This window comes from Lissotriton helveticus, chromosome 1_1 (assembly GCF_964261635.1).
Source record: "Lissotriton helveticus chromosome 1_1, aLisHel1.1, whole genome shotgun sequence".
NCBI classification, from domain to species: domain Eukaryota; kingdom Metazoa; phylum Chordata; class Amphibia; order Caudata; family Salamandridae; genus Lissotriton; species Lissotriton helveticus.
The window spans coordinates 1,953,939,404-1,953,964,154 of record NC_136057.1 but is presented as its reverse complement, the minus strand read 5'-3'; the positions used below and the strand labels follow the sequence as shown (position 1 = coordinate 1,953,964,154).

General features: G+C 46.0%; 1 protein-coding gene across 2 annotated transcripts in view; it reads left to right on the top strand.

The window, feature by feature from the left end:
• Window positions 1–24,751, top strand: part of NEK7 (NIMA related kinase 7) — a 364,704-nt gene that overhangs the window by 165,125 nt on the left and 174,828 nt on the right. For both annotated transcript variants that reach the window (XM_078643944.1, XM_078643953.1), the window contains one exon: window positions 6,938–7,045. In XM_078643944.1, coding sequence (XP_078500070.1) covers window positions 6,938–7,045 — 108 coding nt within the window. The remainder of the gene's footprint in view (window positions 1–6,937; window positions 7,046–24,751) is intronic.

Here is a 24,751-nt window from a genome sequence, read left to right as displayed (position 1 = left end):
TCTTGGACTCCCGTGTCTATCCCCATACTAAGGAACAACTGGTCCAATAGTTACTGGGATAGTCAAGGCTTCGGGGCTTGTATTTAACTGGGAGAGTTTCTGAATTATTTCGGTTCTTTGTTTGGCTAGAGCCTCTCGCTCTTTTTCCTGCAGCATCCTTTCCAGGCTTATTTCAGGTACTATTTGCGGACTTAATGTTGGGGCAGTTGGATGCGTCATACTTGGTCCTTCACCATAATTAGGTTTTGGAAACAAGCTTCCTGTGTTTACGGATCTCGGTCCTTCCTCATAAGGAGGTCTTGGACCAAAGTCTCTTTTACCTGAATATCTTGATTCTCCACTAAATGGTGGTCTTAGACAGGTGTCTCCGGCACCTATGAGTCCTTGGTCCTCGCTATAAGAAGGTATATGACAGCTATCTCTGGTGTTTACAGATCTATTTCCTTCCTGACACGGGGGTTGTTGGGTAGTATCCTCCACACTAGACGATCTGGGACCTTCATTATAAGGAGGCGGACTTTTCATAAACATGTCATCTAATAAATCATTATCCGAATCCCCATTGGACACCCAATGCTTGCACTTTTCTGTCTTTTTCTCTCCCGCAGGACCACCCATTGCCATCATGGGAAACAGTCCTTCTACAATCATATTCTGTCTCCACTGTTTCATTTTTTTATCTCGGGTTTCTTGCTTTAATTTTGGATAACATTTTGTTAACCCTTTGTCCAATCGGGGCTTGTCTCTCTCAAAAGCCTCGATCTCCCATTCCTCTAATGCTTCGTACTGCGTTAATCTAGGTCTGGGATGTAAATCATTCATTCGGGTTCTCAAATTAAATAAAATCCTGCCATTAAATGTTCCTTCTAACGGGAAAGCCAAAATCCCGTCATCTTTTGTGTATTCTGCCCAATTTTCCAACCATACACATGAGTGGTACCCTTTATCAAACATCATAAAAGATGCGGGCGTATTAGGTGGCGGTATGACAACACCTTCTCTGGTTTTGATAGGTTTGTCCTGTTTGAAATAATTCTTCACTTTATTTACAAGGGACAATTTTCTCTTATTTCCGTACATAATGCTAGTGTTATGCCCTTTCCACTGATCGTTTTCAAACCCTAAATGTCGTGGATCAGGTCTAGTATTCGGCCTATACGTATGCCACATACGACTTCTGCGAGCGACTTTGTTTCCAAATGCGTCCTTTATTTTCGTGCAACCAATAGAATGCACGAGTTCAAAAATGTCGACCAATGGGTGCGCGGCCTTTTCGCGAGACAGGTTCTCACGCTTCGGCACCCACCCCTTCTTTACAATTCCAGCTCCGCTACACACCCGCTGTTTCGACCAATACCAGCGCGGCACAGAGTGACGTCAGAGCAGCTCCGCAACTGACTCCCTCCCTCACAAGGTAACGGAAACTTGATTTCTCTCTTTAAAGTGCAAGTGCTTTAGTTATTTAACAACGTGAACACATTCGCCACTGTACTCGAGTGTCTAGAAAGAAAAGATACTTTCACTGCAAGTAAACTACTTCCATTTACTTTTCAATTACTACGAGTAGAACCCTTCTGCCTACCCTTCACTCAAGCATCCACTTCTTTTCGGGATATACACTGAGTCTAAAGTTTCACCAGCTAACCCTTTTGCTATCACCTAAGCTCCGACGAACCGACTACTCCTTTCTCGTGTGACCCTTACTAGGTTATATCACAACTGAAGTTTCATTAGTGAACTCGTTGCTATCATTTATTCAAACATACATTCAGAAAAAACCCTAATTAGTGCTTCCAGTTCTGCCTAACCTGCACTAATTTTCCTCTAGTAAGTGACCTCACTACGGCGTGGATTCTTCTTACCACCCGCTATTCAATTCCCCGGGGATTCCAGACAAACACTAAACAATTACTAACGAGTGGGTTAATACATAAATCAATATAACAATAAGAAAAACAATTTAAAACATTTCATAATTTTCAAAGCAAAAACATTTCACGTGATCGATCAATTTCAGAAGTAAAAATATTCACAATTTAGCAGCAAAATCTTTATAGCAGCATCCGTCCTACCTACTTATCTTAACTAGTCCTACCTAACTTTAACTAGTCCCTAACCATTTCCTCTGCTACCAGAAAATTACTGATAGAGCGCGCAGGTCACCCAACCAACAATTTCACCATATACGTATCGGGCCCATAAACTTCAATTTCTCTTATACATTAATCAGGTGACCTTGCACTCTGCTACCAGTAACCCTAGTTCCTTTCCGAGTTATTCCTACTGTACCCGACTTACCATTCCACCGTTACGGGTACCTAATGACCACAATGGATCAGGGAGCTAGCTGTAAAAGAAAGGCAGACAACACAATACCAACTTTATATTCTTCTGCATTAAATGACCACAGACTACTGGGAAGTTTTAAAGTTTTTTTTATCTAAATTTCAGATTCGGAAAGCATCAAGTTTACAACCAATAGGCAATCAATAACTAAAATAATGAAGAGCACATAACCATACAAGAAGTAAATTAAGTTGCTCATTTGTGGGTTTATGGGAAAGTAAGAACCAGGAACATGCTAGTCAGGAAGTTCAGAGTTTAGATTTAAATGACGTGATTCTAGAATACTATACACCTATAGGGAAGGTAAATATGGAACACGCTATAATTCTAAGAGCATCAATTCAGTTGGCAAAAAGGGAGAAATTATAAACCACATCTATATTTCATAAAAGGTTTGTAGAAAGGTATTTAAAGGGAGGGTAACATAGGAACATGCTAGAAAAACAGTGATAACGTATGAGCTTTTCATTTAGTAGTTTTTGCGAAAGCATGGAAAATCAACTAGGCGCAAAGGTATGTCTTTATTAAAGCAAAAGACAGAAAAATAGAAGGTGCAGTATAGAGTTTCAGCACTATATATTTACCTAGAATGGTGTGAAGACCAACCCTGGCCACGGATCAGTCAAGGACAGGAAAAACCCCAAGGAAGGACAGTCATCAATGGGACAGCAGGTGCATAATGGACACCCCAGGACAGGACAGGAAACCCAGATTAGGATCAGGACAGGACCACCAAGGCACGACCAGCACCCGCAGTTTGGAAGCAACGCCTGCGCTACACCCTCTCTGCAGCTATCGGCCAGAACCCCGATTGGGTTATCGAACTCCCCAGTAAAGTGCTCCGCCAGCACTTAGGGTTTCTTTAGCAAAACCCAGTGAGTCTATGGAAATTTCGGACAGAGTGCTCCGCAGCCCTCTGTATCAAGTCACCTATTGAGTGCGTTGGGTCAGTGACAGGTCAGCTATTCGGACAAGTCGGACAATTTCTCTAGCTAAACCTAGGCTAGTTATACTGTTTTCGGGTCAGTGTACCACCCCCCAAATGTTGCAAGTGTCAGAATCCCCAATTTCGATTGGTCCCCAAGTAGGATAGGTCAACACACCAATCACATTTAATTTTTACAAGCCTATATTTGCATATTCTGGGACCGCCTATTGATTTTGGGGTTCCCATGACCTATTCTACAGAATACAATGGAAAGAAATACATTTGTTTCAATTGTAGAACATCTCAGCTTCTTCGGCTGGGTGAAGGTGCATCTTCCCAGGCACGTTTTGGCTGAGACCTCAGGTTGGCATGAATTCAATGCCACCGGCAGAAGACAGACATGCGCAGTGGTGTACTTCAAAATGGATTCCTGCGTGTCTCGCAGACCCTCAGAAACCCGGTACATGAAAAGTAAGCGAAAACAAATTAAAACACAGAAAATAAATGAATACACTGTATACCATGAATAGCTACTCTATACCCCTTTACTTAATATTATACTATGGCGTTAAAGTTTAGTGCAACAGACAATGACATGCAAGCATCAGTGCAAGCTTCACCATGTGAGGACACAGGCAGCCATCTTAAAAGCCAGTGCGCAAGCGCAAAGGTTCCCACCAGAACTGCAAGTACGTCACGTCACGTGAGTGTGACTAACGCATGCGCAGAAAGAAAACCCGCCAAGCAGCGGCCATTTTTAGGAACAAGAGTTATTGAATTAGTAAACACATATGCAAGCTTCACTAGGGCATTCCCAATTTAGAATAAAAGGAAATTAGTAAGACAAACAGGTTGAATTATGTTATTACATGTCATTTCGAGGTTCATGAATCCAAGCAAGTCGCGTAATGTGCGAATCCTTGCTCCATCACTGGTACATTGAGTTTTCCAGAACATTTCCCAGCCTCTCCACATCCAGATTGCCCCAAGATCTAGTTGCGATCTCTTGAATCTGTTTCTGACTTGAGGAATGAGCCAGAGAACACTTAAGTTCAAACTTGATCGCACAGTGATCTGACCACGAGATCGGGAGAACCGAGATCTCATCTAGGTCTTTGTTGTTGGAATATATACCATCTAGGGTATGACCCTTTTCATGTGCCGGAAGCCTCAACAGTTGTTCGAGGTCTCATGCGCCCATTATTTGTCTCAGCCTGGATGTGTCAGCGTCATTGGTATTTTAAAGATAAAAATTGAAATCCCCCAGCACTGAGAAGGACTCTAAACACAGTCCTTCTTCCAACAAGGTACCCAGGGAGACCAGAAAGTTACTTTTGGAACCCGGGGGTCGATATATAACATCCTTTTGAAGGGTCTATGAGAGCCAGACTTTGATGAGTATACCCCTGGATGAGAACTAGGATTACAGGTAAGTAACTAATCCTTACTTACCTTTGGTAACAATATATCTGTAAGAAACATTAGTTAGTTATAGATTCCTTACCGCCCCACCTATCCTCCCTGTTCTGCAAACTGATTTCTAGGGTTAAGGATATCCTTTCAGGGCCCTAGTTTTGTGCACCAATGGTCAGTGTCTTGCATGGGTCTGCGTTTCTGGCGCGGAAAGTCGTGTACAGAACTGACGTCGGCACGCAAGGGCGGCATCTAAGTAGCTGCCGCAACGTCATCCCGGCGACCATAACGACGATGCGGAGCCGACCAACGCCACCTTCCGAGGCGCAGATGTACCACTGACGAACAAACTTTCAGGATCCAGTCTGACACCTGGGGGTAAATCTAAGGTAAGCAATCTATAACTCACTACTGTTTCTTGCAGATATATCGTTACCGAAGGTAAGTAAATGGTGCTTCAGGGCGCTGGGCTGACTTGGCTTCTATAGAGGGCCTGCAGACATCACGTCTGGCATGGATGACACTGACATCACGCAGACCTAAATGTTGCCACCTATCGGTGAGTAGGGGCACTGCTCACGAAAAAGTTCCAGATCCAGTATGACACCTGGGGATAATTCTAAAGTGAAGAATCTATGGCTAGATAGTCTCCATTAAATCAGGCATTACGGAAGGTAAGTGGGAAATGCACTGTCGTAAATTAAGAAACCTCTGTTAGGTAATGCACTGCAGAGATCATTGTGTGTAACAGAGAGCCACAGAATTGGACACTGGTTGGTTCAACGGAGACTAATGACTTGTGTATTGTTAGTGCAATGGGGTCCCAGCTGTGACAGAAAGCACTGTGAATATGTAAGCCTGTTTTTTAAACTTGCATTACGTACTGTATAAGATGGCTGCTACAAAATGCGCAAAAAGGTTCAAGATGAAAAAGTGATTCCTAAATATGTACTGAGTAATACCCAGCATGTACGTAGTGTAGATCTTTTTGTATTTCTCCATTAAAATCAGTCATTTCACAGCTCATCTAGTAACTCTCTTGCAATACCACTAAAAAGAATAAATCTGCCTCATCAGGAAGCTTCAACTGATTCCATCAATCAAAGCCTATACCAGCTTCCAAGCACCCTTTGCATCTGCAGGGTCACCAGTTGTGCACATTTACATTTCTTTCACTCAAGCAGGTACCTTGGCAAGAACGGATGTTCCTTGTTTAGCTGTCTGCCCCCCCCCTTTGGTTTCACAGCACAGGAGACTCCTTGCCTTACACTTCAGCTGAAGCAATTCAACTGTTGGAACTAACCGTCCCGGGACGGTTATTTTTCCTCAAAAAAAGTGGGGAGCTGTTTTTCTTGAAATAAAGTATGGGCATGTCATGCCTCTCAGATCATACCCACTTGGACCTCTGGCCCCAAACAACTATAGGTGAAGTAACAAAACAGTATGCAACATCAGCAGGGCATACAATGATGTTGTGCAGTATCTACAATGGATGCTTCTAAGTTGAAGCCGTTTTGGCTTTTCAAGTGGAATTTCTGTGTACCATGCAGGACTTTCACCTTTGCAGGATATATTATACTGCCTTTCCATGGACCATTCTGACAGGCAAAACGGATTGATATTAGTGGCATCAAGCTATCTGTGTTACTGGACAGGTTGGATAGCTCATCGACCTGGGACGCGGTGGCATCTCTAAATGCCAGATCAGTCCTTTTTGGGCAGTGTCGAGAAGCTGAATTGGCACATTTTTCAAACCAAAAAGAATGGTGTTTGTGGAGTCAGCCTAGTTGAATATTTTGAAGTTTCCCATTGTGTATGGTAGATAGCGAATATGATGGTTAGATAGATAGTTCTTATGTAGATCCTGGAAGAAGCAGTATAAATCACAAACATGGACTGGCTGCCAGTGTCCTTGGTTGTGTAAATATCGAGTTGAGTGTTGGCACTTAATTTTTCTGGTCACATATGTTTTACATATTTGAGAAATTGTTAAACATGGCAGGAGAATCAATATAGGCAGGTACTGGGAATGGTTTAAGCAGTTACACTTTCAGTAGAATAACCTTGCCTGGAACAGATACAAGGCACATAAAGCAAGGATCTGAGTCTTGTGTGAGAGAGAAAATTCTGTGCTGTATTTTAATGGGACATCCAACGTAATGCCCATGCTAGTAAAGTACACTTCCTGTGTTAAATGTGACGAGTGAATACTTTTGGAAATGTATTATATATTTAACAATTATTTTGCAGATATCAAACCAGCAAATGTGTTCATCACAGCAACAGGTGTGGTTAAGCTTGGAGACCTTGGCCTTGGCAGATTCTTCAGCTCCAAAACCACAGCTGCACATTCTTTAGGTACAACATTTTTACTTTGTTTCAAATGAAAGGATTTCTAGTAATACTTTGATATAAACATATTGGATATATACATATGTATAATATACACTATTGTTAAAATTAGAACTAGAAGGTGATTAGTCAATGTAAAATGAATCCAAAGAGAATACATAGTTAATAGGAATCCCTCTCAGTTCTCGGTGCATAACCATCGTCACAAAAGGCTATTGTGTTGATTTTAGTGTTACACCACAAAGTGCAAAGCTTTCTTGGACTGTTGCATATAGTTTCAGACTTAGTTGAAATTACTTCACTCTAGATGTATTGCTTACTCCAAATCCAGTTGGTCTCAGAAATGTGCCTCTTTGCTCCTGAACTTGATTACTATGAAAGTGCTCTGGCTTTGATCAAATTGTTATTTAATTCATTGTGAAGACTTGTGAGGTCATGGCTAAATCTCATCATAGGTCCTCGGTACCAATCTGGCTTTGACATTCTCAGTGGTTGAGCCTAAATTCTATGCAATTCTTGCATTTATTTTGTCGTCGATCTACCGGGGTTTCTACAAAAGTGACTATGCAATTGCATGTCCGCCAGATGTGTCACTAAGCTAAAATGAACGTTCTTGTTAAAACATTTCTCGAACGTGCTAGTGCTCAGGTTCCAGCTTTAAGACTATGGTCTCCTGCCCCTTAAATTACATTTTCCTACCATTTGCTTAGCGTGATGGTGCGTATTGCGCCATTGTGTTAAGCCACATTTAGATATTTATTTCAACCACTATTTGGGCAGTCTTTCAAGTAGAGATATTGTGAATTTCAGCCTGTCGACTTCTCAAGTATCATTTCACAGCTTTCAAGACAGCAGTTTCTCAGTATCAGTAGATCTGAACGATGCAGTTCCTCATGTTTCTTAACCCTTCACTAAGGACTTTCTCTTTGTGATATGTCATGCGCCCAGCTTGATACAATTCAGTTTTTAGTAAGCACCAGTTTTTACTAACTTGCCAAGTAGTTAATTCCCTTCTCAGAAGAGAAGGTATTAAAATATAACAAGATGTTTACTAATACATCTACAATGACAACTGTGGCGTCCCACTAGAGAGCAAAGTTTGATACTTATGCATGATGTAACCAATTCAGTCTTCTTAATTGTTCCATTTTCTTAGGAAATGATTCCAGGTTCACTAAATATAATTGACTTTCCGTTAATTACAACAGTAATGCTAAGCAGAATTATAGTTCAGTTCTGGATGTCAGCAATTCTGACTATAATAATTTAGAAACCTCGTTAGGTATGTTGTTGTCGTATCTATTGTGGTCATGTTTTCACACTTTTGGATGCAACATATACAGGCATATCCGTATTACCAATAGTTGTAAGCCCCGAGAGAGTTGAAAGGCCAAGTAAATTCAAATCAAGAGTACGTATTGATCCCCGAGGTGACCAAATGAGGACATTTTATTGTAATGAAGGTTGTACCTAAATCAATTTTAGCATCCTCTCATCCTCCAGCAGTATTCTCACCCTCCTCACCCCATGCAATCACGCCCCTTTATCAACTCCTCTCCTGATCTGCCTTTCTCTGTTACTTTCCGCACCAGGACACTTGAGAGTATCAATGCGCGTTATAAATGTGCTATAACATAACATAACTTGTGTTGTCCTGTATTGTGTACACTGCTATATTGATGAATAATTAGGTTTCATTTTATAATCACATCCATATGATAAGGGAGGTTATAATTGAAGCAGTGGTTTGGCTAGATATAGTATCAAAATGGATTTTCAAAATTTTTGAATACTGTAAATTAAAATAAAATAATGTGGTATTAATCTTTCTGATATTACTGGGTTCTGAGTCCTAAAATATGAAGCACGGATCAATGCACTTTTATCCGGATTGCTTTATCAGGCACACTGCTATTCTATTGGACTATAGTCCCCAAATCTTTCAAAATCCATATTTTTGAACGTTAACAAACGAACAGAGCAAGATATAAGCACCCCACACTGTATCCAATTACATAACTTATTTGAATTAGAAAATTCACAAATAAACTATTTAACTGGTTTTTATAAATTTGCAACAGTGACAGTTTTCTTTACAATTCTCACTAAAGGAAAACATTGAATGCTACTTTATCAAAGTATTCACTTACTTGCAAACTAACTATTCACCAAACTGAACCCACCTATCTTGTTAAAAAATCTAGAAACATAGGTGGCTAAAATGATCTTGCATTTTTAAACTAAATTAACCAGCTCATCTTGTGACAATGAAGAAAGCAGGCATGTCTTAAGCGCATTGTATTTTTCATGTGCAGGCATGTCTTAAGTACATTGTATGTTTAAAATAATTCAGTGGCAATATGGTTCTATACATTTTGTTACTATCAATGTTCATTCACCATTTCCTTAGAATGGTGGGTTGATAGATAAGAATTTCTATAAAAGTATACCCAGTTTTGAAATCCACATTTCTTAATAAATTGTAGATACCCAGTCATCAGAATAACATATCTAATATAATGTTTCTTATAGCGATGTCTCCCCGCAGAGTCCTTAGATTAGAATTATCCCCAGGCGTCAGACTGGTTCAGAAGAATTTTTGCGAGCAGTACCCCTGCACGCTGGTAGGTGGGGTAATTTTGCTCTGTGTGATGTAATCCGAAACCAGAAGGGAGGTGTGCGATACCTATATAGACGGCACCTCCAGTGCCCTGTTGTCAGTTATTTCTTTCCTTGCCAGTTGGCACAAATCTGGAGAAGAGCTACCCCCAGTCACTTTTTGACGGACCTTTTTCTATCTCCTGTCGAAGATTTTTTTTGCGGCGTTGTCTTCTGATCTGGCAAGGATGTCTACTAGGAAGAGAGGTTTTTAGCCCAGTGACTCCTGTCACGGGCAAATGTTGGTGACGGGCCTATACCTCGTCTGCCTCTGGTGTCTCAAGCACAACTGCTACTTCAAGACCTGCGTCCAAAGCCTTGAGGGAGCGACCTCTCAAGCTCCTTGCCGCTGATGTGCGAAGCTGCAACGCTCTCAATCCCAGTCGAGTGGAAGGTCCCAGAATCGGTCCTAGAGCCATTGATCTTCATCACAGTCTAAGTCTTCCCATTTGGGTAACTCCCACAAGAAAAAGAAAAGCAAGAAATCAAAGAGGTCTTCAACTTTGCCCCATCCTTCAAAGTCATCCGACGGGACGAGAAATCATCGGCATTCGAGGCCTGACTCAGTGGTTGAGCCTGGGCCGTCTCCACGCCTCCCTGGGTTCCCTGGACCAAGAGCGACCTTTTCCCAGCTCCGGTAGTTTTATGAGGCCATGTACCTCATATTTGATTGGCCAGACCCTGCTGGCACTGCATCGTTCCCCACTGGTTCGAGACGGGACCTTATTGGTTTTCTGCCAACGGATTCGCCCCCGACTCCAGTCCAATGGACAGGCCCTAACCGATGCAGGTTGAGCCACTTTTACCTTCCCCAGCACTGGCTCCACGGCAGCCGTCCCAGGAGACGCAGGTGTCTACTGACAGCACTGCCTCCATTCTTATGCCAACTCAGACACAGAGCCGAATAAACGTCATCAGACTCCAGCACCGACCTGAGCCATTCCCTCAGAAATCCTGAGCCGTATTCCTATGTGCTAGGACTTGAGGAAGTTTGGGAGGAGCCACTGGGCTGTTAAAAATACCAGCCCCTACTGAGGACACATGGTGTGAGGATTTCGTGGATGCCAGTGGACTGGACTTATCCCCAGATACTGGCTTGGTTTCTCCTTCTACTCTGGCTACAGATAAGAGAGTCTATTTTGATTTGGTGGTGAGGAGTGCGGCCGATGTCCTGGACTTTCAGCTGGCCTCCATGGCTGTCAAGACTGACGTCTTGGTGGAGGTGCTGCAGTCGGGAGTCACCCCTTCCTCACTGCTTTTCACATTCAATAAAGTCCTTATGAATATCGTACTCCAAACCTGGTCAAAGCCTTTCACAGGGGCTCCTGTGAACAGTACAATTGGCAGCCACCATTGCCCTGTCCCTGGGAACCCCCACTTCCTTACCCACCACCCCACCCCGTAGAGCTTGGTGGTCCAAGCCTCCACTTCCAGAGTAAATCCTATTGCATTCCCTACCACCCCACCGACAGGAATCCAAAGACTGGTATCTTGGGCAAGAAGATGATTTCTTCCATCAGCCTGGCACTGCAGTCTGGGAACTCCATGTGGCTTTGTTGTGCAGGTGCTGCCTATGGTCTTAGAGGAGGCCCGAGCCACACTATCCCAAGCTATTGCTGACGGGAAAGATGCAGCTAATTTCACCATTCGGCAGAGCGGTTTTATAGACAGTTGTCTTTAGGCACCACACCTGGTTGAGAACCACTGGCTTTTCGGGAGATGTTCAGCCTTTGCTCAAGGACATGCCCTTTGATGGTTCCCATCTTTTCGGAGATGAGGTTGATTCAGCGTTGGAGCGTGTTACGAACAGCAAAGTTATGACCAGGTCCGTGGGCCTTTCCATGTCACCTTGCCAACCCCAGTCTACGTTTTTCTCCTTTCGTGGCCACGGAAGGGGCTTCCTGCCGGGTCTCTACGCCTTCAGCCACCACGGCACGCAGGCATTCAGCCAGAGGACACGGTACCCACAGACCTTGTGGGTCACTTAGCAAGAGGTCAGGCCAGTCCACTCTAAAACTGCCCACCCCTGGCAAAAACAGATTATGTAATAAGAAACATGATCCCCCTGGGTGTTTTATTTCAAAAGTGTAAAAAGGCACCACATCCTTGCGAGAAAAAGCAAGTTTTAAAAGTACAAAACGTACCCACCCTTAAACTTGATCCTGCAGCTTGTTAAACCACGAACAGTCTGGCTGGCAAAGGGTTATGGGTGTCATTGGCCAGCAAGTCTATGAAAATCATGGAATGCTGGGATTTATGCTTGGCCAGATGTGGAAATGATCTAGCAGTCTTACATACTTACTCTTCTGGGGATTTTTGACTGATCTGTGAGTTTTCTTCCCACTGTGCTTCTGAAGTCATGTTTAATGTTCCAGGCAGTCTGAGGTAGGTCTATGCGCTGTGTTAAGGACGCAAGGTTGAGGGGAGGAAAGTTTTAATAAGGCTTACTACACACTGTGCATGAAGACTCTGCGTAGCAATCACCACTGACTGCTGACCGAATAAAACTGCATATTGGACCCTTGGTTAGCAGAGCAGACCAGTCAAATCACGTAGTGGCATATTTATTTAGAAAGCACGCAGCGCTGCAAGCCACCTTGCTGTGCTGGGTGATAGGGAAAGGGAAGGAATGTGCCATACTTTGCATAATATATCACATTTCTGTCATTTCCTAACACTGGTGCAATATGTACTGACTAGCGCCAACACAGGAATCCTTGCACCATGGTGCGAGAGTGCCTGCGTTATAAACAGGATTATTTTTGTGCAGGAAGGGAGACCTACCTGCACAAAAACAATCCGCTGAGGCATTTTACTCTTTCTATGAGTCCTGCAGAATGCAGCACAAACAGAAAGAGGGGAAAATGAGGAGAAATAAACATATTTCTCCTTTTACACCTCCGCAGGGGAGGTGTAGCATTGTGACACATTCCCAGGTTTACCATTGTTCGTAAATCTATCCATGAGTAGATGTGTGGGAACACCCGGACTCCACCCACGGAACGTCTCCCTGTAGCAGAGTAGCTCAGCGATTTGCATTACTCTTGATTTATCAAGCCATGCAGGACCACGAGAGGTGGCCTTGAGAAATCAGAATGAGGTTTTGCGTGGCCCTTGCTCCCACTTGCATGGTGCAAAGGGGAGCAAAACCTTCATAAATATCCCCCTTAACATACCTGAGCCTCAAAAAAATAAAAATGACTTTGTATAATGTAACCGGTGCTCATGGAAAGTGCTCCAGTACTTTTGGGTTGAGTTCATGCTGTAGAAAAACTGTAGAAAAATGCACAAAGTGGTCCATACAAAGCATTAGCATAAAAAGAAAAAGAAAAATAGATAACCATTTAGTGGCTTATTTGTACAAAGTCTAACCAGAAAACCCAGATAAATTGTGGCTTCCCCACTTAAACTGTGTGATCTTAGACAAATAGTTTATTTCACCCAAACTCCTTTTTCTTCATTATCATATATGAAAGCACTTTTAAATATGTGAATTTGACATAATACCCAATTATATGACTCTTTAATAATCTGGGCCACATGCAGAGTTTACATGACAACAGTCTTCCCTTGTTTGTGCCCTAACGGCTCATGTATAAAAACTATCACTTTTGAAAAGTACTTCTCAGGATTGTACGATGGAAACCCACATGCATTTTGCATGCATGTCTTTTCAACGTCGGCATTAGAACGAGCGCGTTGTGTGGTTACGTCGCGTTCATTTTACATGCAAGTCTTCACAACAACTTGCCTTAGGTGGGCTCTGGAAGGATTCGTAACACTTACTAATCCAACTCCTGTCTGCGCAACAGTATGGAAGGTGTTGGACTTTAAATACAACACCAGTCTACCAAAGCTTCCCCTAAAGCAAGTCATTGTAATGATGTGCGTGGCAACGACGCGTTCGTTCTAATGACGGCGCGGTAAAGGCACAGCATGATTCTGGCTTCGCACTAAAGGATGTTTCCCCTCAGTGCAGTGCTATAGTATGACATTAACATCAGAGCTTCCACATGTTAAATAAATGTACTTTTTTAATTTTGTAGTTTTCTGAATTTTGAAGAGACTTCAAAGTGTATGTGATGATTGTTGTGAGATTTACATAGCAAACATTTTCAGGGTTGGCTCGTGCATGGACTCTAAGAGCCAAACCAGACCCTTGCTTGTCTTTGGCTTGACTCTCCCTGTTAATTTGATGGCTCATCCACCTCTAGCCATGATGCTCTTCCCTGCCTTTGTTGCACTTACCTACAAGCCTGAAAGGCTTTACATTCATCTCTAGACTCGAGGGACAGTTTGTTCGAGGCATGTGGGCTGCTAAATTCATATCTTAGCATTAGATCGCCGCCTAGTGTTGGGTCCGGATGATCGCACATTGTTGTCCTGGAAGAGTCTTCGAAGTATCCTGAGATAGGTGGCTCCTCCCCTGGACTACAGTGCGCATGGGCATCGGCTCCATCCCCAGATTGTTTTTTTCCGGCATTGGGTTCGGATGCGGTCTCGACGTCTCTCTGTCGGAACCGAGAAAAACTAACTTTTTACGGCCAAAAGGCCTTGTATTCTTTGCGTCGGTATTGTTTGCGCACGGTCTTGAGTTCTTCCGTCTCTTGGAGTCGGAATCAACGGAGTGCTTGCACTCTTCGGACATCGAGGCCTTCTCATCGCGACACGACGCAACTTTCCAGCATGGAGCGGAGTCCGTTTAAGTACTGTCCGCTCTGTGGGTCCAAATACCCACATATCGACGTGCACCCGGTCTGTAACAAATGCCTTTCACCAGACCATAACGAAGACAACTGCAGGGCCTGCGCAAAATTCAGGTCAAAGAAGACACTCAAGCTTCGGCGCGCGGTGCGCCTTGAGGCCAGACAAGCGGCCCCGGATCCAGAAAACATCTTCGGCGACCAAGAAGAGGAGGACCAGAGCCATCATCTTCAAATCTCCCCGCCCGAGACGGAGGTCGAGGCAGATCCGGAAGACGACGACGGAGTCGTGGATCAAGGCCTTGAATACGTCGACGAGGTAGGGGACGTCAAAGAGATTTATGGGGCCGCTGAAGATAGCTCAGGGGACGAGCTATGCCCCGAAGGTTACGAAAATCAAGATCGGGTCACGGGATCGCCTGTCTGCCTTACCCAAGACCCCGTACCGCAAGCCACTGCCCCGCCTTCAGGCCCGGCCACGGACATACTTGCTGCGCAGCCCGTATCGAAACCGAAACTGAAACCTACGGTATCGACTACACCTAAAATGGCCGACCCGAAAACGAAACCGAAACTTATCGATTCGAGCGACCCTAAGATGGCGGCCGTACCACCAAAAACGACTACACCCGCTGCTTCATCGACTCCGTCGGCCTCCGGTCCACAAAAGTCGAAGAAATCTGTCGATTCCACAGTGTCGAAATCGGCGCCAGAGGAGGGATCCTCTAAGAAGGGTGGTCGGCACGGGTCAACCGCTGCGACGCCGTCAAAGCCCGCCAAAGCCAGTGACACGGCTCCGGTTCCGACTGGGACTCCGTTAGTCGGACGCGTGGTGGTGACGGAGCCGACAAAATCACACGGATCGAAGGCTGGCACATCTGCGCATCGGTCCAAGGACTCTGGGTCGGCGGCTGCGGCATCATCGTCCAAAACTCAGAAGGGCCAACAGGACGTCGGATCCGAGGGCAAGGTCAAGACCTCCTCGTCGGCGCCAAAGGCCACTGTAAGTGACGCGTCCCCCATCGCCTCTTCACTACAGAGAATCAGGGAGAAGGCCTCTGCTACGCCGGCTCCGATGCCATCGCCACAGAAGCCGATGGACATTCCGGTGAAGCCTGCGGGTAAACTTCTCTTCCTTCTGCCGCCAAAAGAGACGCCGAAGGCCTTTTCAACAAAATCGACGCCAAAGAAGTCGGATTCTTCAACGGCAGGGGCACTTTCAAGTCGGGTACTCGACTCTGAAGAGGATTCTGAGCGTTTTATCGACGCAGACACGGGCAAATTGACCCTTTACAAGAGGAGGATTACTTCACAGCCAGTGGACTCCTATGTCATCCCCCTGAAGAAAAAAAGGCTTCCTCAAGACGCTTCAGGCCTCATGGAACCTATCCAGCCTCCTCCAAGAAGGAGCCCAACTCCTTCCCCAGAACACTCTGAGGGTGAGGGATATGTTGAAGATGACCAATACACTTTCCCCATCAATGAACCAGATGCACAGCCGGATTCATATGATGACATTGGTGACCAAGGCACCCAAGATGTGGGGCAAGACCCACAGCCTTTCACTGCACGTGCATCCCCAACAGAAGATTCTGCAGGTTTTCATGCATTCATTGAAAGGGCAGCTGCTAATCATGATGTGGACATGCATGCTGACCCAGTAGAAGAAGACTTTCTATTTGACACTTTTTCAGTCTCTGAAAGGACAGTAAAGACACTGCCTATGCTCAAAGGGGTCCTCAAACATGCTGCGGACATCTTTAAGGAACCTACCAGGGCGAGAGTGGTCAATCCACGTATCGAAAAGAAGTACAGACCAGCACCTGCAGACCCTGCATACATTCGGGGACAGTTGCCGCTTAACTCCCTGGTGGTCGCAAATGCCCGCAAAAGGGCCAACTCCCAAACAACGGGTGAAGCTCCTCCCCCGGATAAGGAGTCCAAGGTGCTAGAGGCAGGAGGCAAAAGGGTAGCTGCACAGGCTGCCAATTTTTTGCCTTTTGCAAATACACAGGCACTCTTGGCACGTTATGATAGGGCGCATTACGACACCCTAGAGCGGGTTTTAGAACACCTGCCTTCGCAGTTTCAAGAGGGCACCAAACTGCTTATAGAGGAGGGAAAACTGATCTCCAACGCAGCCATAAAGTGTGCACTTGATGCCGCAGACACAGCAGCTAGGGCCATTAACACTAGCGTCATGCTGAGACGACAGGCGTGGCTCCGCATATCGGGGTTTAAACCTGACATTCAGACAACCATACTTAATCAGCCAGTCAATCCTGATAGACTGTTTGGTCCAGATGTGGACACCACCCTAGAAAAAATTAAGAAAGACACCGAAACTGCTAAGTCTATGGGGGCCCTACAATCACAACAGTTTCGTGGCAACAATTTTCGTCGCTCAGGTGCACGTGGAGTCACCAGAGGACAGATGGGTCAACAATCACAATTCTCTAGAGGTGGAGCACAATCCTCGTACCCCAAACAGAACAAGGGGGGTTACCGAGGAAACAGCACCAGAGGACGTGGCAGAGGGAACAACAACTCCCGCTCCTCTGCCCCAAGCAAACAGTGACTCTCTGTCACTGCCCCCCGACCACTTAACACCTGTCGGGGGGAGACTACAGCAGTTCCTGCCTGTCTGGAGAAACATCACCACAGACAGGTGGGTGCGACAACTTGTCCAGTACGGTTATTGTCTAGAGTTAAAATCCACTCCACCCAACATCCCACCAAGGCAACGGCCTATGTCCGCAGAGCACTTGCACTTATTGCAGCAGGAAGTAGTGGTGATGCTGCAAAAAGGCGCAATCGAGCTCGTGCCAGTAGAGGAGGAAGGCACAGGGGTATATTCCCTGTACTTCCTTATTCCGAAGAAGGACGGATCTCTCAGACCCATTCTAGATCTACGTCCCCTCAACCTGTATATACTGTCAGAACATTTCCATATGCTCACACTGCAACAGATTCTTCCCTTGTTAAACCAAGGGGACTTCTTAGCAACCTTAGACCTCAAGGATGCTTATTTCCACATACCACTACACCCGTCCCACAGAAAATACCTCAGGTTCACTATCCAAGGCAGGCATTATCAGTTCAAGGTCCTACCCTTCGGAGTGACCACAGCCCCAAGAGTGTTTACCAAGTGTCTGGCGACAGTAGCAGCGCACCTCAGGAGGCAGAACATCCATGTCTACCCCTACCTGGACGACTGGCTCGTTCAAGCCAAGTCGGAACAACAGTGCGCCGCGGACATGTCGACTACCATTCACCTCCTTCACGATCTAGGTTTCTCGTTGAACTACCCAAAGTCGCATCTTCAGCCGGCACATGTCCGGCAGTTTCTAGGTGCGACGATCAATACCCTGACGGCCATGGCTCAACCAAACCAAGTCAGGATAGACAGCATGCAGTCTCTGATCCTGAAGTTCAGACCACAACACTCACTTCCAGCGAGAGTGTTCATGCAGTTGATAGGCATGATGGCCTCCTGCATCTTCATAGTCCCTCACGCACGGTTGCATATGCGCCCGCTCCAGGAGTGCTTAGCAAATCAGTGGACACAGGCTCAAGGCCAATTAACAGACCTAGTGTTGGTTACCAGTCGGGCATACGACTCTCTGCATTGGTGGACTCCACACAACCTTTGCAAGGGCCGACTGTTCCGGGAGCCAGTGCCACAGATTACCCCTGACAACGGACGCATCTCTCCAGGGATGGGGAGCTCATCTGCTCACTTAAACAGTGCAGGGACTATGGACGACGCAGCAACAGAAGATGCACATCAACTATCTGGAACTGATGGCGATCTTCATGGCGCTCAAGTCCTTCATTGTACATCTGTGCAACAAGGTAGTGTTAGTCCGGACGGACAACATGACCGCGATGTACTACATTCAAAAGCAGGGGGGCACCCACTCGCCACAGCTGTCTCTTCTGGCTCAGGGCATGTGGCGGTGGGCCATTCAGAGGAACATCTTCCTCATGGCAGAACACCTCCCGGGCAAGGACAATCAGATGGCGGATCTGCTCAGCAGATACAGCCATCAAATGCACGAGTGGGAGTTACACCCATCTGTACTCCACGCGTACTTCCAGCAGTGGGGTCATCCGGAGATAGACCTGTTTGCAACAAAAGAAAACGCAAAATGCCAACACTTTGCCGCCAGGTTCCCTCACCCACAGTCGCAGGGGAATGCGATATGGATGAACTGGTCAGGCAAATTTGCGTACGCTTTTCCGCCAGCCCCTCTGATACCGCTGGTGGCAAGAAAGCTAAGGCAGCACTCGATGACTCTCATCCTGGTTGCTCCAACGTGGGCGCGCCAAGCATGGTACACCACGTTCCTCGAACTCTCAGTGGTGCCGCATCAAAGACTGTGCCTCACGCCCAGACTTTTGACGCAGAACCATGGAGACATTCAGCATCCAGATCCGCAACAGCTCAACCTGGCGATCTGGCTCCTGAAGTCCTAGAGTTTGGATACCTCCACCTACCTCCAGAATGCATGGACATCATCAAGGAGGCAAGGAAGCCTACTACCAGAGCATGCTATGCTGCAAAATGGAAGCGTTTTGTCATTTACTGTACAGCCAATGACATCAACCCGCTAGATGCATCTATCCCTAACATCATTTGCTATCTGCTACATCTTTACAAGTGCAATCTAGCGTTCACTTCTATTCGGATACATCTATCCGCCATCGCAGCTTATCTTCAGAATAGGCAGCATCTCTCTGTCTTCAGGGTGCCTGCCATTAAAGCTTTCCTTGAAGGTCTGAAACGAGTCATTCCCCCAAGAACACCGCCAGCTCCGGTGTGGAACCTCAATGTGGTCCTCACCAGACTGATGGGACCACCCTTTGAGCCACTGCACTCATGTGAACTCCAGTTCCTAACGTGGAAAGTAGCTTTCCTCATTGCTATTACGTCACTGAGGCGTGTTAGTGAGCTACAAGCGCTCACAATCCAAGAGCCATTCATTCAGATTCATCCAAATAGGGTAGTGCTACGTACTAACCCCAAATTCCTTCCGAAGGTGGTGTCACAGTTTCATCTCAACCAAACTATTGACTTGCCGGCATTCTTCCAAAACCCACAAACGGTAGCGGAAAGAATGCTCCATACGTTAGACGTACGGAGGGCGTTGATGTACTACATAGACAGAACACAACACTTTAGGAAAACAAAACAACTTTTTGTTGCCTTCTCACCACCGCACAAAGGCAACCCTATTTCCAAAGCAGGAATAGCCAGGTGGATTGTTAAGTGCATCCAAATCTGTTATCAAAAGGCCAAGCGCACTTTAACGATACCCCCAAGGGCGCACTCCACACGCAAATTGGGGGCATCCATGGCTTTCCTGGGGAACATTCCTTTAGAAGACATTTGCAGAGCAGCCACGTGGGTTACCCCACATACCTTTACAAAACACTACTGTGTTGATGTGCATTCCAAGCAGCAAGCTGCTGTAGGACAGGCTGTTCTCAAGACACTTTTTCAGGTTTCTGCAGCTGGCACGGGCAACCGCCGCTGATGGAGGGACTGCTATGTATTCTATGCTAAGATATGAATTTAGCAGCCCACATGCCTCGAACTGAATATGCTACTTACCAGTAAGCATCTGTTCTTGGCATGTAGGGCTGCTAACATTCATATCGCCCACCCTCCTCCCCGGTGCCTGTCGCAGCTGCAGATATACTATTGTATTCAATCATTAGCATGGACATCCTTTACACTTTTCACTCCATCTTCTGCCACAATGGCGAAAAACAATCTGGGGATGGAGCCGATGCCCATGCGCACTGTAGTCCAGGGGAGGAGCCACCTATCTCAGGATACTTCGAAGACTCTTCCAGGACAACAATGTGCGATCATCCGGACCCAACACTAGGCGGCGATCTAATGCTAAGATATGAATGTTAGCAGCCCTACATGCCAAGAACAGATGAATACTGGTAAGTAGCATATTCAATCTCCTCGCAGTGATGAGGGCTTGCAGTGCAGGAAGGAAGGAGGGAAAGGCTTCCTTGGCTGCTAAAATTAGAGAGAGGTTTTACTTTTTTTATTTTGCTTCTTTTCCACGCAGTGAGGGAACGCTGGGAAGATGCAGAGGAAAGAACACCTATTTCGCAGCGGATTGTTCAACTCGTTGGTCATCTTTCTGGGGTAATGAAACATGTTTTAGAATAAGACACTTGACCATACCATGATACTCCATTACCTTCTCAGTCCTTTCCTCAGGAATAAGAATATATCCTTGAGTGTGGTGTCTCCTGCTCAGCTGCCACTTGGTGGTTTTCTCTGAGGTGACCTTCTGTCTTGTAAGGGTCCTCTCCTGGGGCCTTTTGTCTGGTCTCAGGGTGTGATTGGGTCTCCCTGTGGATGATTCTTTGTGGTGATGCTTGCATTTGCCCCAGTATTGGACTTTCATAGATTCCCATGCTTTGTATCATTCCCCCGTCGTCTCAATGGGAGCCTCGGTAATGGAAAAATACCAAAGCAGTAGGTACGAAAGTGAAAGGCAGTCCTAGGCCTCATCTCATTTTGTAGCCTATCCGCCTCTTTTTGTAAAAGAGACCAAAAAATTGCAGCAACCAATCAGAGTAGCCTCACCCCATAGAATCCTCCTGAGAGAGCCTCAGATTTTCTGCCGCATGTTGTGCTAAGGGAGTCTCCACTGAGCTCTGCTCACATTTCTCTTCAGTTTTTGGAATTTTCTTCTTTTTCTACTCTAATATGTCTGATAAGGAGAAGAAGGCATTATTCAGAGCTTGTGCTACCTGTTCAAAGAAGAGGCTTTACATTGAGGACAAGCGTAAAGACTGCATATACTGCTTGTACCCAGATCACAAGGCCACACATTGTAAGATCCGCAGAACTTTCTCTACGAAGACCTTGAGGAGTGAGGATTCTTCCTCAGCTGCGTCCTCCAGAAGATCCAGGAAAAGGGGTAGGTCCTCCCCTTCAACATCATCTGAGCCCCATGTTAAGGCCTTGCAAATGACCTCTGATAGGTCTGAGAGGCCCAGTCCCAAACAATCTCCTCACCGGGGTGTAAAGGAGAGGCTGGGACGGACTGAGGAGACACAGTCATCAAAGAAGGTACAGAAAATCCTTTCTATTGCTTCTCCACCATCTGAAAAGGAGAAGGTATTCGAGAAACCTTCTACTGTCCCTCAGGAAGGAAAATTGGACAAAAAATCTCGTCCGTCGACGACGAAAACATCTGGAACGTCGACGACAACATCCAAAATACACTTGGGTTCAGTTACAGCTCCGTCGACAGGACTGTTGACGGCAGCTTTGTCGACGGCGGCTGCAGTGATATCTTCGTCGACGTTTAAAATACCTGTTCCCTCCTCGTCGACGATGGTGCTTACATCTTCGACGTCGACGATGATGACATCGAAGATAATGTCGACGGCTGCAGCGTCCACGAGAACGACGTCGACAAGAACGACGACATCGACGACAGCTGTGATGATTCTGACGAAGAGCTCTTCGACGAGGTCCATCTCTCCGTCGACTGTCCCGTCGACGTTCCCGTCGATGACGTGCTCGTTGACGATTCAAAGGGTCCACATTTCTATAAAGAGACATCAGATCACTCCAGAGATGACATCTCCTCGCAGAGTAACACCCTTGCCTCCAACTTTGCTTTTGGAGGAGGAATCAGATGATGAGGATGGCCCTTATGGGGATGCTTATAGCCCATCCCAACTTCAAGTGAAATAACAAGCTTCAGACTCTGACTATACGGAGAAGGGTCATTTTGTTCAGCAAGAGACCTCAACAACAATCTCGTCAAGACATGGTTGCAATGCCGTCCTCTCTCATAACTGACTTGCAGATGATGCTACAGGACTACAAGAGAAGGGTCCCGTCTCAAGCTTCAGACCAGCAAGCTCAGCCTCCTCCTCCATCCATTCCTGCTACTCCAATTACATTGACACCTCATGTTTCTCGAGCTTCGGAGCCAGAACCAAGACAAAGCTATCGGGAAGTTATTGCTGTTCAGGATGATGATGACTCATCTGATAAAGATCATCAGGTTGATCAACCTTCAGACCAAGATAGAGATTGGGACGAGTATGTTATTCAAGATCCAGCCTCACCATTGCCGGATCCTGCTACCTCTCCTCCAGCAGACATTGGAGGTTTTCATAACCTTATGGAGAGGGCGTCCAAGAGGTTTGGTCTTCCTATTACAACAGTACAGTCAGATTGTTTCCTTTACGATTTCAAGGAGCCTTACAGAAAATCCATCTCTTCAATACCGATAGCCGAACATGTGTGGTTGGTAGGTACTAAGGTGATGCAGAATCCAGCTACAGTCATTCCTGTTCTTCCCCGGCTGGAGAAAAAATATAAAGCTCCAGAAAACAGGCCTGCTTGCCTGACTGGTCAACTGAAGCCGGACTCTGTTATTTCCCAGGCAGCGCAAAGAAAATCCAAAAATCCATCAGCGCCCCTTACGACACCACCAGACAAAGAAGGTTGACGCCTGGACAATGTGGGAAAGAGGTTCTCCTCAAAGTCTAGCTTATTAGTTCGAGCTGCTAATACTCTTGCAATCCTGGGTAGATATGATCGCCAGATGTGGTGCGATTTATCCCCGTTTGTTGACCAACTTCCGGATGGTGCAAAGGAAGAGGCCAGGAAGACACTGGAGGAAGGAGAACGATCCTCTTCGGAAGTGATAGATTGTGCTATGGACATAGCAACCACCGCTTTTCGAGCTCTAGCGGGATTAGCAGTTTTAAGGCGTCAGGGCTGGCTTCAGGCAACCTGGTTTCGCCAGGAAGTTCAAAATAAGATCTTGGACTTACCTTACGACGGAGAAATGCTTTTTGGAAAGCATATAGATGATGCCCTTCAAGACATCAAAAAGGACACAGACACGGCAAGGTACTTGGGGACATTGCATTACCGCAAGGTTCCTTTCAGGGGTGCGAAAGGGAGAGGTTTTTCATCGTACAGAGGTGGCAACCAACTACGCTACTCGTCTTACTCAGTCCTCTCAGTCATACAAGCCCCAATACTCACAGCGCCAAGGTCAATCGGCATCTTTTTCTCGCCAACCATCAAGAGGACGACCGGGAAGTCAGGGGAGAGATACTTCTAAGCGACAATAGCGACTTCATGGCTCTGTCTACTGTTCCTCCCCCACTAGTAACATCAGTGGGGGGCAGGATATCAGAATACCCCCACAACTGGAGAATTATTACATCGGATCGGTGGGTCCACAACATCATTCAATTCGGCCACACTCTGGAGTTTCAAGAATTTCCACCATCCAGAGCTCCTCACGCCATGGAATCAAAACATCTAAATCTTCTGCGTCTCAAAGTTCAACAACTGCTCATCAAAGGAGCGATAGAATCGGTTCCTCAGACCCAACGAGGGAAAGGATTCTATTCCAGGTTCCAGTGGCGCCCAATTCTAGACCTGAGGGAGCTCAACACCCATCTCATAAAACTCTTTTCAGATGGTTTCTCTCCAGGATATATTGCGTCTTCTAAATCCTGGCGATTATATGGCAACTCTGGATCTAGAGGATGCATATTTTCATGTGCCCATTAATCCGGCCCACAGGAGGTATCTTCACTTCACAGTAGCCAAGAGCCATTTTCAGTTCAAAGTCCTCCCTTTCGGACTAAGATCTGCACCGCAGATATTTACAAAGGTATTGGCACCAGTGGCAGCTTTCTTCAGAAGACAGTCTCTGCAGGTGTTTCCCTACTTGGACGACTGGCTGATAAAAGCTCCATCCTCTCGAGCAGCCTCAAAAGCAGTCGAGGATTGTATTCAACTTTTCAGTCATCTGGGTCTAGGTCTAAACAGAAGCAAGTCTGTCCTTCTTCCGTCCAGGTCGGCAAGATTTCTGGGTGCCATTCTGGATACAACTCTTTGCAAAGCTTTCCCGTCAGAGGAGAGACAGAACAGACTGATTCTTTCTGCCAACCGATTTCAAAGGAAACAAACTCTTTCAGTCCGTCAGTACAAATCCCTTCTAGGGTCGATGTCATCTTGCATTGCATTGTTCCGCACTGCAGGCTTCACATGCGTCCTCTGCAGGAACAACTAGACTTGCAGTGGCGTCAAGCAGAGGGGTCTTTCGAGGACAGGATAAAGATTACTCCTGTCATGAAGAAGGCAATCAGGTGGTGGACTATAACAAGCAATATCGAGGAAGGTTTCTCCTTCACGGTTTCTCCCTCTCCGTTAGTCCTGACCACAGACGCTTCTCTAGAAGTCTGGGGAGCGATCACAGGTCTCCAGAGCTTCGCACCTCTCACATCAACCTACTGGGACTGCGAGCAATTAGTTTAGTTCCACAAGCTT